Source organism: Myxocyprinus asiaticus, chromosome 41 (assembly GCF_019703515.2).
Source record: "Myxocyprinus asiaticus isolate MX2 ecotype Aquarium Trade chromosome 41, UBuf_Myxa_2, whole genome shotgun sequence".
NCBI classification, from domain to species: domain Eukaryota; kingdom Metazoa; phylum Chordata; class Actinopteri; order Cypriniformes; family Catostomidae; genus Myxocyprinus; species Myxocyprinus asiaticus.
Window position 1 is genome coordinate 38,039,848 of NC_059384.1, and position 18,059 is coordinate 38,057,906.

An 18,059-nucleotide genomic window follows, 5' to 3' on the forward strand; every position below is an offset into this window, starting at 1 on the left:
GACATTCATGTGTGCCAGATGGTGCATCTGCCAGCTCCACTCTCTGCCCTGCAGATCGTTAATGCCATCGTTCCCACTGGAGGCATGACATTCAAAAACTATAAACAGCATTCAGACAAGCAGACTGTTTCTCCCCAACACTTTGATTCATTACAGTTACTCATTAATGGAAGGAATATTGTGTGGCATTGAGGCTTGGATGCTTGTGATTATCTATCATTTTAATTAGAAAATCAAATTGCTCTCAGTGTTTGTGAATTGCCCCTTTTGCCTCGGTGGATTCTCTTGAAACGCTCTATGCTGAATCAAATTTACAGTGTAATTTAGAAAAAAATTAAGCCTCACAGGCAAATCTCTGTCAATAAATGTCATGAGCTAGATCAGTATTTGGGTTATGGATTCAATATCTGATCATGTTTAATAACAATAGAGGATGTGATATGAATTAACTCATGTAAATTCCTTTTTAATGAAAAAATCATATGTGAGTTTTGTATAGTCTCTTGCTATAGCCCTGCTTGTTAATCAGGTGAATTATTTTCATGGTTAGAGCTATTGTTGATAAATAAGAAATGAGAAAACTAATAAAAGAACTGTTCTTTGTACTAGTTTTAAATGTGAAGTGTTTTCTATGTATGTCATCAAAAAGAATTGAAAAAATAACGCTGAACAGATAATCCTGCCCAAAAAACATGCCATTGGTTGAGCCAATGTTGCTGTTTCATGCTGGTTGGGGATAAAGACCAAAAAAAAAAAAAGCAGTTTTAATAGTGCCGAAGTCACACAGTATTTGCATAATAGTACATTTTACTAATAGTTCAGATGACACTTCACCCTTAATGAAAGACTATTGTTCTGTACAGGTACTCCATAGACCGTAACACAGACCTGGAGCGGTTCTTCAATGTAGATTCTGTGTCTGGTGTGATCAGTACAGCAAAACCTCTGGACAGAGAAGTCAATTCAGTGCACAATATCACCATCTTTGCCATCGAGAACCGTGAGTATAATGTCATGCTACACCTGGAGTTTCTAAAAAAAAAGAAACCTTACTATGAAACTGATGCAAGATTATTTTTCTGTCATTTAATGGTTTGTGCTGCTCAACAGCTGCTGTTGGTTCTTCTGACTTCTCCAAAGTCACTTTAAAGCAAGCCAGGTCTTGGCAGCCATATTGGTTATGCCTCCAGGTAGCTATTGTCAGTTATGCGAGTACAGCTCCTATCTACTTGAGCAGGGAAAGATGGAAATCCCTAAAACTGATGGTCAAGTACAGAGGGAGTTCAAACAGTATTGAAATAGTTCCCATTAATGCTGGACAATTCTTGACTGCTTTTCCTTTACTATTCACCTTACTCATCCATTACACAATAATTATAAAAAATGTTGTGTAGAAAAATTCACACATGGGCACAATTTATACTTGTCCACAAAACATATCCAAAGACAATTATTTTTTTATTTTTTTATTCATTTGGTCTTAGGAGTGCCTGACTGACAGATTTAATAAAATCGTACAGATAATCATCAGGGGCCGGTTGCACCAGCTATCCGTAAGTTACAACTTAGTGTCCATTTACGCCACAACTAGGCTAAGTCATAATTTATGCACTACTAAATATTTGAGCATTGCACCATTAAACTTAGGAAGAACGTAACCCTATGTATAAACTAAATATTTATGGAAGCCTCCAACCAGGAGTAATGGTTAGAATAAAAAGCAGACTGATATTTAATAACATCAATGAGCACATGTTTTGCATGACAGGCTTCAGTCCATTCGACATACACTATATGATGATGTTGACATTTACGAGAGAGAGAAGATGTTTTGGGGACGGGTCTTGTGTCTATCTGCGGGAGAGGGAGAGCGGTAAGGCTCGTCACCTGGGCTGCCATTATCATTAACACCTGTCTCTTGTTAAAGTGATGGCGGAAATTGACCGACTCATTTGTGTGTGATTATTTGGCCACTGAGTGCCCTTTTTGTTTGAGTTTTGTGAGCAAAGCTGAAGATTAATAAAATACTCACGTTGACTGTTTCCATGGCCTCCTGACTCCTCCATTTCCTCAGTTTTGGCACCAGCGTCACAGAGATCGTATTCTCAGGGCAAATGGAAGAGTTAGGAGGCAGTGGAAACAGTCAACGTGAGTATATTATTACTCTTCAGCTTCGTTCACAAAACTCAAACAAAAAGGGCACTCTGTGGGCAAATAATCACACACATATGAGTCAATTAATCTGGTTGCACACACAGGAAGAGTTTCTCTCTGGTCCCTCTCTTTCTGCTGACTGATGCTCTTTGTCGGCCTTTTCAGGTCAATTTGGTTGCACACACAGGAAGAGTTTCTCTCTGGTCCCTCACTTTCTGCCGACTGATACTCTTTTTCGGCCTTTTCAGGTCTCCCTCCACCATCACTATAACAAGAGACAGGTGTTAATGATAATGACAGCCCATAAAGCCTCATTTACTGTACGTATGAGCTGCAGGTGTGGTTATCTTAACAAAAAACATTAACAACAAAACATTAACATAGCGCCTTTAGACTATAACGTTTTTTTCCTCATCTAAATGTATCTTTATTAATCAGCATGTTATGAGCCTTTCATAATAAACAAACAGGTTTTTGTTCTAATTTTGTGAAAATCATTAAGTGACTACGCATTACTTTACGGAGAGCTGTGGTGGCTCAGCAGTTAAGGCTCTGGGTTACTGATCAGAAGGTCGGGGTTCAAGCCCCAGCACCGCCAAGATGCCACTGTTGGGCCCTTGAGCAAGGCCCTTGACCCTATCTGCTCCAGGGGTGCTGTATCATGGCTGACCCTGCACTCTGACCCCAGCTTAGCTGGGATATGTGAAAAAAAAAAAAGAATTTCACTGTATATGTGCAAATGTGTGATAAATAAAATTATTAAAAAAAAAAAAATTATTATTAAGAGCTTACGAAATATAGCTAAGTCTTGCCTTAAGAACAGGTGATGCAACCAAATTAAGCACTGACAGTAACAAACTAACTAGTAGTTACTCAGCCCTTAGTGTGGACTTTACTTCCCAACTTATGTGAGACCTTACGCACAGCTGATGCAACCCTACCCAGAATCCAGAAAAGCACTATAACATGGCGCAGCTACCGGCCAAGTCAGTTCCTATTTTATGGAAATTTTTACCTGTAGATATTCATGCTAACTGGATCTCTCTCTCTTTCTGTCTGTCAGAGGACCCATCTCAGGTTGGCAGAGGAATCACTCTGATCACAGTCATGGACATTAATGACAATGCACCAGTGTTTGCTATTGAGTACGAGACACTGCTGTGTGAGAATACAGCTCCTGGACAGGTATGTGCACATGTTTGCCAACACTCTTCTCAAATTCCACTTTCCGCTAGCTTTAGTTCATAATATTCCTATCAGTTGACAACACACTCTCATTGTATGAGATAAGATCTTGTTCAATTGCATTAGTTTAATTTTACCCTTTATCGCTCGCAATGTTTAACATGCACCTCATGGAGTTGGGCTAAACACAAGATGCAGTCGAATGGAAAGAAAAATCACTGACAGTGAAAACAAATGTAGTGCTTGATTTCGCCAGAGGAGACACAAATTTCATGCATTACACAGGAAATATTTCACATTTGCCCTTTGCTGAGCAAAATGACTATATCTGTCAATGCTAGCATTCTGTGTGCGCTGCTGGCATTTGGCAAATATAATCAGCAAAAGTAGACAGCCAGATTCGACAGGAAAGAAAGTATCATACATCAAAATTATGAACTATTAAAGAAACAGCCATTATGCTCTTTTAATGTGGATTTGCATTGGCTCGCTGCTCATGAGGGAAATATACCATGTCTTTAATTTGAATGTGCTGTTAATCATATCAGTTTTGTGGATGCCCTTGTTTCTGTTCTGCCTGTGGTTCATAATCAAAACAGTTTCTGTGTTTTTCTTCTATATTGAGACTGTGTAGGACAGGGGTACTCAATTAAAGTTCTGGGTAGGGTTGCACCAGCTGTGCGTAAGGTTTCACGTAAGTTGGGACGTAAAGTTCACACTAAGGGCTTAGTAACTACTAGTTAGTTTGTAAGTCAGTGCTTAATTTGGTTGCACCACCTGACTTAACTAGCAGGTTGTAAGCTCTCCGTAAAGTAATGCGTAGTCGCATAATATGACGTTTACCTGTATTATCCAATAAACAGCCTTCAAATTTGTACACAGAATTGTTAAAAAGCCGTCAGTTTCAGTTTGATCTTGTTACGGTATGTTCAAACCTTGTTTGCTAACGTAACTGTCAGCTGTAATAAATTATATCCCCATTAAAATATGATACGTAATAAAAGTAGATTTGATAAAGTATATTTGCCCTCTGTAAATAATATATAGGAACTGTATTTAAAATAAATAAGGGGTGATAAATAAATACTAATACAACAGGCTGGAAAAATAGGCATTTATTCATTTTAATATCCTATATATATATATATATATATATATATATATATATATATATTGAATGTGTTGAAACTTGACACCGGGCGACGCGCCCTGAAAACTGCACCATTTGATCAGTTCAGGGATATCCCCTGAGAGAACATTTATACAAATTTAAAAGTTTGAATGGATCATTTTTATATTTTCCTTAAAGTGAGAATCTATTAACAACAAACAAAAATGTACATAACAACAGTGAAGCATTAAAATACTGTTTGCATAATAAGTATAAATTGCCTTTCCTTCCCATCCATGATGACATCTAATTTTCACAAAATTAGAACAAAAATCTGTTTGTTTATTATGAAAGGCTTGTAACATGCTGATTAATAAAGATACATTTAGATGAGGAAATAAACATTATAGTCTAAAGGCGCCACATTCATTTTTTTGTTGTTAATGTTTTTTATGTTAAAATAACCACACCTGCAACTTGTACGTACAGTAAATTAAATTTTATGCGGTTCCTCATGTCTATAGCAGGGAGAGAGGCAACGTGTGTGGAGCAGAAATAAAGCACGTAGAGCTGAACGTGTATGCTTACACAATCACTTAGCCAGGTGTCAGATAACTAGCACAAAGATTTAGAGCTCAGTCCGGATTGAAATGTCCTTTGGTCCGGATCCAGACCGGATTCCGCCTATTGAGTACCCCTGGTGTAGGAGGAGAGGTGAGAGCTATGACTAAAACCACTTTGAAGCATTTGCAAACGTCTATATTCTCCTGGATTCTTTCATCTTTTGTGACAGAGTATATTTAGTCAATAGCCGCTTTTCCACTATTGGGCCAGTGTGAGCCAGGGCTATCAACTGGACAGCCAGGGCCAATAGCCTTGGACCTTGAGCCACGAGACCAAAATCAATCTGCGTTCCCACCAAAGGGCCAATAACCCTGCAGCGTTTCCCTAAAACACGCCACCTTGGTGCCAACAAGCAAGAGGGAAGCTCAAGCTGAGGTATCATGTTATTTAGTATCTAGAATATCAAATTATATCATTTATAAACATTAGCTAGGTTGACAGATAAGTTGACAGCTCACCGACTGTAACTGCCATGGTGTCCCGAGTGGTCTCTCCACTAACAGCAGGATTATGTCCCAGCACACGTACATGATCTCGAACCATGGAAAGTTCTTTCTTTGGGCACCACTTTGTCCATTGTGGGTTTTAACGAATTTGTACTGTAACCACAATTTTTTTATTTTTCCCCGAACCTCTACCGTTGTGTTCTGGATACTCAACCTGACAAGTTCAGTGAAACTCCGCCTTTTGACATTGAACCCACCTCAATCCCCAGTTGGCCTCGTTTGGCCCAAGGGTAATCAGTGGGCCAAAGGGCATTGGCCATTGGCCCCAAGAAATCCCAGAGAAAGCCAAGAGGCGGCACGATTAAGCCCCGGATATGACAGTGGGAACGCAACTGGCCCTGGCACGCACTAGCACGCCCTTATTTGGCCCGATAGTGGAAACGCGGCTAATGGTGCTCACTTTTTAAAAACGAAAAAGCTAATTTAGCTAAGACAAGTATTTAGTATTTTATTTTTTTTTTTATTTTATTTTATTTGTCATCTTCAGTCAGATTTCAGCACATTTCCACTGACTTGCCTGAATGTAAAATTTTGTTTGGTGTGGATGGTGGATGTATCTGCCCTGCCATTTGGTAGATTTCTGAGATTAAATAATGTGCCATCTCTTTGCTGTTAACCCCTTAAACTCTCCGCCTGCAATTTGACACACCCAAATTTAAAAGCTCAAAAGCTTTGACTAACTGCAAAATACTGGTCTTATTTTACAGAAATCCAAATCAGCTGAGATCCTCAGTTTTATGTTGGTTTCATCATTCGTAGTCAAATACATATTTTGCAGATTATTTGTTTGTCATACTTTTTTAGTTGGACAGCATATTTTGTTATGGACATCTGAGACAACATTGGATTATTTACCCAAGCAAGCTCACAGACTGTTTTTCATCAAAATGAGCCATTTTCTATTTGTCTAAAGTAAGAGCGGTTATTGAGTTTGTGGTTACTTGAGGCTTACAAAAGCAGTGATCGGAGCTGACATGAGATGTTTGTCTTTGTTGTACAGAGATCACTTTTCACTTCGTCATACTTTTGATCAGTGGTCGATTTGTTAAAAAAAATCAAGGGGGATGGTGAAGATGAGAAGTCTTTTTAAAATCTAGTTTAAAACACGTGTCTTGATGTCCAATTTTTTTCATACATTTTTGACAAACATTTATAGCATTTTCTATAAAAAATGTATAAATAAATAAAAATAACTGTAGTGTAACCATCAAGTAAAAAGTATTATAGTACTTTTTTAAACCTTGAATACATGAGTATAATCAACTTATCATTAATTTCTAAAAAAGTTTTCAAACATTTTTCAAGGTAAATATATATATATATTATTAATTTTTTAGTAAAAATAAAGTTTTCTCAGGATTGCATCATATGACTTGAAACAATTGTGCCTTTAAAAATGTCAAAATAAATATCAGATGTTTTAAAACTTCATGCTCAGTCTTGAGGGTCTAAAGGTCTCCACTCCGTTTTATTTTTTTGATGGTCAACATAAACAACAAATGGCTACCTACATTTTGGTTACACCCAATGGCTATGATTTGTTGGACAAATGGGTTTTTCAATATGAATCATTTTAAATCACAATTGTTTCACTACTTTTAAGAAATAACAATAAAAGATTATTCTGCACAAGTTTTTAGGAATTTCAGCTTTTAATGAGACTGACTGTGACGGTGTCTCTGGACACAGCATATTTTTTCTTCAAACCACAGAAAAAAAAACGTCAATATGAGGTTAAACTCAGAAATTGAAAATATGTTCATCATAGATGATGTTAATTCAAGTAAATAGTTTGTGTGAAATTTATTTTTTAATGTATTTTGTATATAATCTGGACAAAAATGATCATCACTTCATTTACCCTTAGAACATATGGCCATAATATGCACCAGCGGAGTTGAGATCCATATGCAGCTTATAATAACAAAAAACGTAGTAATACAGACAGACAGGTGTCAATCACCAGCAACAATAATATCCAAGGTAATCCAGAGAGGTAGACAATAAACAGGCAAGAGGTCGGGGCAGGCGGCAGACAATCACATGTTATTTCCAGGTAAACAAGGCAGTAACAGTAGGCAGGCAGCAATGGGTCAAAACAGGGTGAACAGTCCAGGATCATACACAGGTAATGCAATAAACACAGAACGCTCAGAAATGTCAGCCAGGGCAAAACAAGACTTTGAAATGACAGTGAGTGTGAGTGAGACTTAAATAGCTGAATGGATTGGAAACAGGTGAACAGGTAATTATTGACACGTACGGGGATTATGGGAAATGGAGTCCAGAGAGTTAAAGTCAATCCCCAGGTGATGGAGCACTCTGGTGGTGAGCGTGAGGAACAACAAAGGTGGGATTCATGACAGTTATTGAATTTTATGATGAATCTTGTGAAAAGAATCCACGTTATGATCATGAAAAAGGTTTTTTTCTAGATCGCTTGCCCATTGTCACAAACACAAATTTTTTCTACTCCAGTAAACTAGTAAAGGAAGTTTGGGCTGTTTCTATGAAGGATGCTTAAACAGTGATGTTACTTTCTGTTATCTTCTTTTTAAAGAAAGACAAAATATTTCCTTGAACTGTTTTCTAGGGCATTTTTGAAAGTGCTCGAAACTTTTGAAAAACTGCATTACCCTCAGTAGTGTAAGTTTCATGTCAACACTATTAATGAAAAGTCATTGCTAAACTCCGACATACCTGTTTGCCAATGTTTCAGAAAACCAGCATCTTTTCGCAATAGAGAGAGAGCTCACATGCTCAAGGTTGCCAGATTGTGTGACTAAAGCATCACTCTGGAAGAATATATCCATCTAAAACTAATGACTACTTGCAATTATAATGTGCGGATAATGTTCTGAGTTGCGTGTTTGCCAGCTGTTGACCATGGCAGAAACACCTGTGAAGTTCCTCTGGATAAAAGCATCTAATAAATGCTTCACCTGTGAATGTAAATATATATTGCAGGTAGTTAGTCCTGAGAAATAATTTGGAGGAGTTACTCACATGCCTGACTGGGGCTATTGAGGAATAGATATGGTTGAAATGTGAGGCATTTTGAAGGAGACTTTGCAACCAGCTTTTGTACTTTCTCCTTTTTCTTCCTCCTCAAAAATAGTGCCCTTTTTCATAGCTAGAGGTTTCTAGCTGTATTGATGTCTGTGTGGGAGCACTCATCATGTGTTGTGCAGAGTTCATGGGAATGAATGATTATTCTGTTTAAAACAAGCAGTATCTGTTAAAACAGGGGTTGTGTGGGAACATCTTCCTATCTTATCCATCTAGTAATATTAGGGGGGCTAGAAGTATGTGTCAGCCCATCAACTGAATCTGATTTTTTACGTTACTTGTTATTTGTTACTTCTGGTTATTATTTGTAAGGTCATCATTAAAGTGTCATGAGTGTCATGAGCATAAAGTGCCCCCCTAGTTCAGCACCATTCATTCACAACTCAGACTTAAAGACAGACTTAAGGCTCTTGAAATGGGCATACAAATATGCAAAAAGGTGGGAGGGTCGTGGGTGGCAAGGGATAGTGGGAGGGAGACAAGCACAACAACTTACTCTTGACAGAAATGTCTGAGGAAACAATAGCAAAAGAGTTTTGGGGCACTTTGTTGTATATCAGTTATGGGACAAAAGTAGGGACATTTGTGGAGTGAAAATGATAAAACAGTTTGAAAATCAAATATTCTAAGATTTTCTTCAAACTTTTGAGAATGAAGTGAAAGCAGACATTGCCACTAAAACCAGGATTGCATATAAATTCATCTTACAAGGAATGTTTTGGGTTTAATACAAGTTAAACTCTATTGACAACATTTGTCAAGTCAAGTCATTTTTATTTGTATAGCACCTTTCACAACACACATTGTTTCAAAGCAGCTTTACAGAAGATCATGCATTAACAGAAAATGAAACTGTAATATCTATAATGTCTTAGAAGCATCATTGTGTAGTTTGATAAAATACGATTGTGAATTGTGTTTAAAAATAAGTGATTAAATAATAATTTTATTTATAACCCCAGTGAGCAAGCCGAAGGCGACTGTGGCAAGGAACACAAAACTCCATAAGATGTTGGTTAATGGAAAAAGATAACCTTGGGAGAAACCAGGCTCACTGTGGGGGCCAGTTCCCCTCTGGCTAACATCATGAATATAATGCCAATATTACTTATGTATAGTGCAAGTCATGGTTTAAAATTATTAAACTAAGTGTTAAGGGTCAGTGTTTAAACAAAGATTTTGTATGAACTGTAAGATTAATGACTAATGTCTTTGAAGTCCATCCTGGATTAACTGCAGAAATTCACATAGATGCAATTGTCCTTATTAGTTGGCTGATGTTTATTCCATTTCAAGACTGTAGTCCATCATTAGACCGAGGTGATGTTGGCAGAGATCAGTTGGGTGCATCGCAGTTCAGCCTGGCCGGTAATTTCGGTGAGGTCTGTCCAAGGTTCAGGCAATGGCATTTGAAGTATCCCATGGTTGGAGTTGGCATTGAAACTCATCCTTCTTTTTCTAAAGAAAAAAAAATCACGTTCACTAGGCACACAATTAAACGGGTCCAATACACAAAACATTAATTACACATTGTTTCAAAAGTACAGTGGCAATACTTTAACATAATACGTATAACATGACTAGTTTAATAAAATCGCTTACTAACCTTGTCTGTGTAAAGTTATCCTGTATTCCATTTTTGCTGTCATGACAACATAATGCTGGAAAACCCTGCAGGCCTAAATCTGGGTAATTTTTGCACTATGTATGAAACCAAAAAGAGTTTAAATGATTTTTTTCTCTCTCTTTTTCCATCTCTAAACAGAAATGTGAGTTCCTTTATGCACTTTGAATCATTGCTCTCTGTACATATATTTACAACATCACATGTTTTAATCAACATCAAGATTTTAGGTTAAAAGTTATATGAATGTATAAGGGAAACATTTTTGTTGCTGTGAATGGTCACATTTCTCTTAAGTTGTTCACTGTTTTTAATCACCTATTTGCAGGGGCATAGATTCCAGGGGTATCATATATATTATATATACTACATACATATTATACCTCAACAGTCAAAACAAGCAAATCTGCACTCTTGCCTTTTAGCCTTAACTTGTTCATTTGGTTTGCAGTGACAAATGAACTTTTAACTTTACAAATGTTCCATATAGTTTCTCAATTCATACAACTACATAATTATAAAAGCATTAGCAAAATGGTGTTTTAAATAGTTTTTGATGGAGTAAGCATCAAACATTGTACACAAGAGGACGTTAACTAACCACATATACATGTGTGCTGCTAGTTTGTATTTGAACTGCTTTGGGCCGAAACACAATCTATGCAAGTACGCAAACGCAGTGGCGTATCCAGGACATTTTTACTGGGGTGGCCAAGATAGGGCACATACCTAGTGTGGGGTGGTGATACGGGAGAATCTTTATGAATGGCACATGATCAAAATGTGTAAATATCATATTGCTTTGCTTCAACATCTACACATGTAGAATAAATGAATTCTTAAACTCATGTTAGCATTCACTGAATTGTTTGTATTCAATATCAGACTGTTGTTTTGACATTTGGTAGTTTTCTATTCCTGTTCTATTTCAACCTTTTACAGTTTCTGGGAATCTCTGGTTATTTTAACATAACATCCATTTTTAAATCAGTAATTGTTTAGGAAAAGTCAGTTACACATTTTTAAGAGCTATTCTCATTGTAGAGAATAAATCTGCGTATAACATCAGGTATAGTGTATAATCATAAAAAGATACAAGTACAGGTGATAACTGATTGAGGCGCAATTCAATCAATCATTCAATCAATTATTCATTCATTTATTAGCTATAACGGCACTGTCCAGCAGAAATATTGTTAAATTGGATACAAATCAGTGTGTGAAATTGGCTACGAGGGCTTATAGGTGTCTGTCTGGAAACCCCAAAATTGCAGATTGAGCTCTGAATACAGTAAAAAACAAAACTTACAGTGTCTACACAGGTTTATTTTCCACATGTTCTGATAGCTTCAATTACTTTGACTATTACCAAATAAAATAGTTAGTCAAATCATTTGCAGCATTTAAGTGCAATTTGCCCTGCCTCTGCATATTTAAAATGTCAAATAATAAAAACTTTGAAGATTTTATTGGTCTGACTGACCAATAATACACATAAAGAGCTCATAAATAACTCATGTAAAGATTTTAAAGTACAGTCACAGCACAAACCCTTCCATTTCACACACAGGTTAGCCATATATATAACTTTAGCTAATAAACATATACATCTGTAAAACGCTTTACACACCTCCGTCATTAAATCAGAAAACATGGCATTTCATATTTCATGTCAATATAAAGATAACATGCTGAATGTGGTGTAGGGTCTAGCTTACTCTTTAACCTAGCTACTGTAACAATGAAAAAATGTTTTCGCATTCACATGGAAATTTGGGATAAATTAAACGATAGATTAGATGAACAAACCTCTCAAGTAACAGCTTTCTTTTTGACCACAAATCGACGTCGTCAACTCATTGGAAGTTGGAGGTAGACGCTAGCTCGTGTCAGCTTCGTGCTTCTGAACGACCATTATACTCCAGACCTGCGGCCTGCCCCTCCCCCCACTGATCAAAGATCAGCTCACACAGCTTCAGTTCCACCACTACTATAATGGTCAGAAATATAAAACTGACCCTGGGTCAGTGTGGCTCTAAATCAATAAATGACCTGAGATGTCATCTTTGATTGACAGGCGTTTCTACTGGTTCTTCCTTCTTGTGTTGATGAACTACCAATCAGTTCTGGGGCAACTCAAGCTCGATTTAACCTGTCATTGTTTTCTGAAATGTCTCAGACTGCAATTCATTTGTGTTTTGAAATGTGTCATACCGCAATTCCTAACACAGCGCAACTACACATTGAATTTCCAACGTTGCTGCAAGGGGAGCTATAGTGAGATTAGTGAGAACTGTCTGCTTCTACGTTGTGTTTTCTTTTTCAACTTAACTACTGATATGCTGGAGCAACAGTTTGAAGAGAATATTGCTGAGCAAGTAAGCTAGAGTCAATAATTAAGTTCAGGCATGAAACTCTGAATGGAGCAAGCTGAAGTTCTTGAACTTGTTATCTGTTAGCTAGTCAGCTCACTCAATTGTGGTATGTCAAGCCATTCGGCTCACATGGTTTAAACTGATTGGCTACCCGATTACACGTTAAAGGACCTATCAATTTGCATACTCTCTTTTTGCCTAACATTTACTGCAAATTTTCTCAGTTTGCAAGAAAGCCGGTTCCACTGCTGCATGCTGCAAGAGTTTTCTCTGAAACCCTCCACCTCCCCAGCTTCACATGTCTAAATCTGTTACATAGGGATTGTATTTATGTCTAATTATGCAGCAGCATGTCATACATGCTTGATGCCACATGTCTTGTGATTTTCTAATTGTGCGGCAGCAGCATGTCCACATGGTTAACACAGTATTTCTGTGTATGTTCTAGCAGTAGCAAATCTCCATACTTGCTCTGCAGCCGCAGTAGTAGCAACGTAGCAGATCTAGTCAGCCAAGACCAATATCTTATCGGTATGACATACCCACATTAACATTAATTCTTTCAGAAAGCTGTCATGACTAAAATGTATTTGAAGCAACTTACCTGAAAAATAACACATCCAGTTTTATTGCACAGAAGTTTGAAGGAACTCTATAGCCGCTTGAGTACTGAGGTTTGTGTCTGCCATGTAATGCAAGAACGCACATTTTAGCAGGTTAAACTGGACCACACGTTGACAATGCAGTGGTAAAGGTCTTGCATCTGGGTTGACGTACTTGAGCAGCGCATTTTTATTGATTCCATTCATAAGACAAACAAACACAACATAAAATATGGAATCAATTATATACATTAAACCCCTCCCCCTGAACAATCCCCACCCCCCACAAACACACACTACATTGGTCACCAACAATTAGAACATAATATATATATATATATATATATATATATATATATAAAGTATACTTTCAAAAAACAACAAGAATGCACATACACTTCTAAACAACAAATCCCTCTCCACTGCCCCTCCCCGAGAACCCTCCAAAAAAGTCAAATATCCACCCCACATGACTCCAGCCAGGTCTCCTAAGCAACCAAATTAGCCTGGTTGCTAGGGAGGGTAGAGTCACATGGGGTAACCTCCTCGTGGTCACGATTAGTGGTTCTCGCTCTCAGTGGGGTGCGTGGTAAGTTGTGTGTGGATCGCGGAGAGTAGCATGAGCCTCCATGTGCGGTATCATGCACAACAAGCCACGTGGTAAGATGCGCAGATTGACTGTTTCAGAAGCGGAGGGAACTGAGACTTGTCCTCCGCCACCCGGATTGAGGTGAGTAACCGCGCCACCACAAGGACCTACTAAGTAGTGGGAACTGGGCATTCCAAATTGGGAGAAAAGGGGAAACAAATAAAAAATAAAAAATAAAATATATATATATAGCGTATTAACCTCCCTCACAATCCACTCTGACCAGCAGAAAGGGGACTTATTTATACATAATTTTGGGTTCAGCCATATACTCGAGGCAACATTTAAATAAATGTCAGAATTAAACGCTCTGGACACTTTTGTCCATACCGTGTGCAAATAAAGGGGTGTAACTTAACTTCTCCAGTTAGTTTAATAGAAAGGCTTTGCAATGGCAAAATAGGGGCAAGAACTTCCTGTTCAATACAAAACCAGGGAGGGGCTCTCTTAGGTGGAAGCAACCAATGATCCAAATGTCTGAGACCGAATGCATAATAATGAAGCAAAATCTTGGGGAGGCCTAGCCCACCCTTGTCAATCAAACTTATTGAAATGTAAACTGGGACACTTACCATTCCAAATGAAGGACTTCGCTATGCTATCAAATTGCTTGAAATAAGAGAGGGGGACATCTACAGGGAGAGATTGTAGCAGGTAGTTGAATTTTGGAATACAATTCATTTTAATAACATTAACCTTTCCAATCATAGATAAATGTAATGAAGCCCACCTGCCCACATCGCTCGAAAACCTTTTTAATAAGTGGTCAAAATTAACTAACTAAATCACACACATTTTCTGGGAATACAATGCCCAAATGCATAATGCCCTGTTAGGAATTAATAATTCTGTGGAGGCAAGGCATAGATCTAGTGGGGTCGGAGACGAATAATAAAATATAATCTGCGTAATGCAAAAGCTTATGCTCCATACCTCCTGCCACCACCCCTGGAAAATCATCTTCCTTTCTTATCGTGGCTGCTAATGGTTACTGGGCAAGACAGAACAATAATGGGGAAAGAGGGCAACCCTGCCGGGTGTCCCTATCTAGAGTAAAATAATCTGAAATTAATCAATTTGTTTGTAGTCATAAATCGTACTGATAAAAACCACGCCAAAATCAAACAAAGGGAGTCCAAAACAGACTACAAATCCCATGAAGCCTTGCTCACTAAAGGAACGAACTCTCAACTCCTATTGGATGAGGCACACGACAGAACGCCCCTCAACCATGAGGTCATCAGGAGTAGAAATATCTCTGAGATGCTTCCGGGATTTGCTTCCAGCAACTTTGCTCGCAGTGCATAGATTCAGCTCATCGCTGCTCTCAGGTGTAGCCTCGTGGCACAAGGAAGTAACATCCGACTTGAAACTGTGGCCATACAATCTCCATCTCGCTGGACGAGCTGAGATTACTCTGTGTTCCACCGAACACTCTAACAGATCCGAAGGAGACCGCTGAGCAATCCGCATCTTCATCCGTTTGCCTGCAGAAGTGAAGAGATAAAAGATTTCTCTTCCATCTTCAATGAAGTCGACGTCGCTGATTTCTCCGCCAGCCCGCCGAGAATCAGCAGCCGTACCGGCCGCCGACAGAGCGAGGAAACTGCCATTTTGTGTGCGTCAGTCCTTACACACACACACACACACACACACACACACACACACACACACCTTCCTCTCATGTGTTATAGGCTTATTTTGGTTACCATATCTAATCATGTCACTGTTTAGTTAAGTAAGTCGGAAGTTTATTGACTCTATTGTATTGATTATTAATTGATATTACTGCATAAATAAACTTTGTTATATTTCAAAGAGAAGTGTTTTGGTTTGTTTTGCATACACCTGTGTCAAATGCTGGCAGGGGATGTCAGTGCTTGGATTCAAGCCTTCATTGTTTCCTTTTGAATGTCGATTTTCCTAAGAGAACAATCTAATATTGAGACTTTTACACTGTCTGGTTATTAGTCCCTGATTCCAGGGTGGTGCCCTGGCGATATTAATCCTTATTAATATTCTATTGATTTTGATAATTTATAATTATCTTTGATAATTGTTGAATTTTAAGGATCAATAAGCTAGTGTTAATTCTAATCAATGTTCCATTGATTATAATAATTAATGATTATCTTTGATAATATTAATATTCTATTGAATTTGATGGTTATCTTTGATTGTTGATGTGAAGGATTAAAAGAGCTAACATTGATTCAAATCAATGTTCTATTGATTTTAATAACTGATAATTATCTTTGATAATTATTAATTATTGCTAATAACCAAACCAGCTCCTGAACGTAGCGCACTACATTTACTGGTGCCCCGTATGAGGCTTTAATGAGTTAGATTCTATTATTTAATTGAAATATTAATTAATTACTAAAGAAATAATTATTAATTATTTCCGATAGTAACACTGATCTAAACAACCAGTAGAACCTACAGATATGATAGGTTGGGTGAGAAACAGATCAATATTTATGTCAATTTTTACTATAAATTCTCCTTCCTGCTCAGTCAATCTCCACTTTAACTTTCACTTTCTTCTTCTTTTGTTTTTGGTGATTCACATTCTTCATGCATATGCTTCATCGCTACTGGGCAGGGAGAAGAATTTCTAGTCTCTCAAAACAGTTGTTGATGATGGGGGTCAGAGCAACATGACGCCAGTCATTTAAGCAAGTGATTTTGGATTGCTTTGGTACAGGCACAATGGTGGACGTTTTGAAGCATGTAGGGATCACAGACAAGGAGAGGGAAAGGTTGAAAATGTCCGTTAAAAACACCAGCCAGTTGGTTCGCGCATGCTCTGATGACGCGGCCCGGAATGCCGTCTGGACCTGTGGCTTTACGGATATTCACCTGTCGGAAGGATCAGGTTACATCCGCTACAGAGACGGAGAGTGAACTAACCTCTATAGCTTCAGCCGCGAGAGCTCTCTCCGCGAGGGCGGTGTTATTTCCCTCGAAACGAGCATAAAAAGTATTTAGCTCATCCGGGAGAGAGGCAGCAGTGTTTACGGTGGAGTTTTTATTCCCTTTAAAGTCCGTGATGATATTAATTCCTTGCCACATGCTTCTAGAGTTGGTGGTGTTAAACTGTCCTTCAGTCTTGTTCCTGTACTAGCATTTTGCTGCTCTGATAGTTTTGCGGAGGGCATAACTGGCTTGTTTATGCTCCTCCGTGTTCCCGGAATTAAAAGCGGAGGTCTGCGCATCAAGTGCCATGCGAACATCGCTATTAATCCAAGGTTTCTGGTTGGGGTAGATCCGTATTGTTTTGGTCAGAACAACATCCTCTGCGCACTTTCTGATGAAACACATTACGCTATCAGCGTAAAGCTTGATGTCGTCATCAGAGGCAGACTGGAACATCTCCCAGTCTGCGTGATCGAAACAGTCTTGTAGCGTCTGATTGGTCCGACCAGCACTGGATCGTTCTGAGGGTGGGTGCTTCCTGTTTCAGTTTCTGCCTGTAATACATATGTATGATTACTACTGTCAGTATTTAATGCCTTGCACGTAAATTATATATATATATATATATATATATATATATATATATATCTTGTCAAATAAGTCTTGGCAAATAGAAATTTGGGAGATCCGTAAGATATAGTTCACTGTAACGGCTCACTGACCCATCTCCTTCCTCAACTTGAAGTCAATAGTTGTACCGCAAGACCTGTTACCACCAACAGTGACCAGAACTGACCCCCACCATCTCACCTGTAACCATGGAAACTACCATCACAGATCACTACCATCATGTAAACCCCTTTTTCTATTACAGCAGTGATCTGCACTCTCAAGTGTCATGAGGCATATCAACGCTGTCTCTCTCTCTGCGGAAGGCGATAAAATGGATGAAAATTAAAGGTTTTGCTTTGCTGGCAGAGGACTGCATGCATTTGGTATTAATGAGTCTGATTGTCTCTGTCAGTTCCAAGAGAATGTAATTTCTGTCAAAATTCTTGATTTGATGGCAGGTTTCAAACACGCTCCGCTGACACACACACATGAAGGAAAAGTCAGTGTTTGAGAACACATTAAGCCACTGCCAAGCTTTAATTATACAAAGACAGACTGCACTTTGTGTGTGTGTGTGTGTGTATGTGGGCGGATTTGGGTGGTTTACGAGGACATTTTTTAGATTT

General features: G+C 38.3%; 1 protein-coding gene across 1 annotated transcript in view; it reads left to right on the forward strand.

Moving 5' to 3' along the window:
• Positions 1–18,059, forward strand: part of LOC127432012 (cadherin-7-like) — a 284,601-nt gene that overhangs the window by 196,600 nt on the left and 69,942 nt on the right. The window contains exons 7-8 of the mRNA XM_051682740.1: positions 864–1,000; positions 3,218–3,339. Coding sequence (XP_051538700.1) covers positions 864–1,000; positions 3,218–3,339 — 259 coding nt within the window. The remainder of the gene's footprint in view (positions 1–863; positions 1,001–3,217; positions 3,340–18,059) is intronic.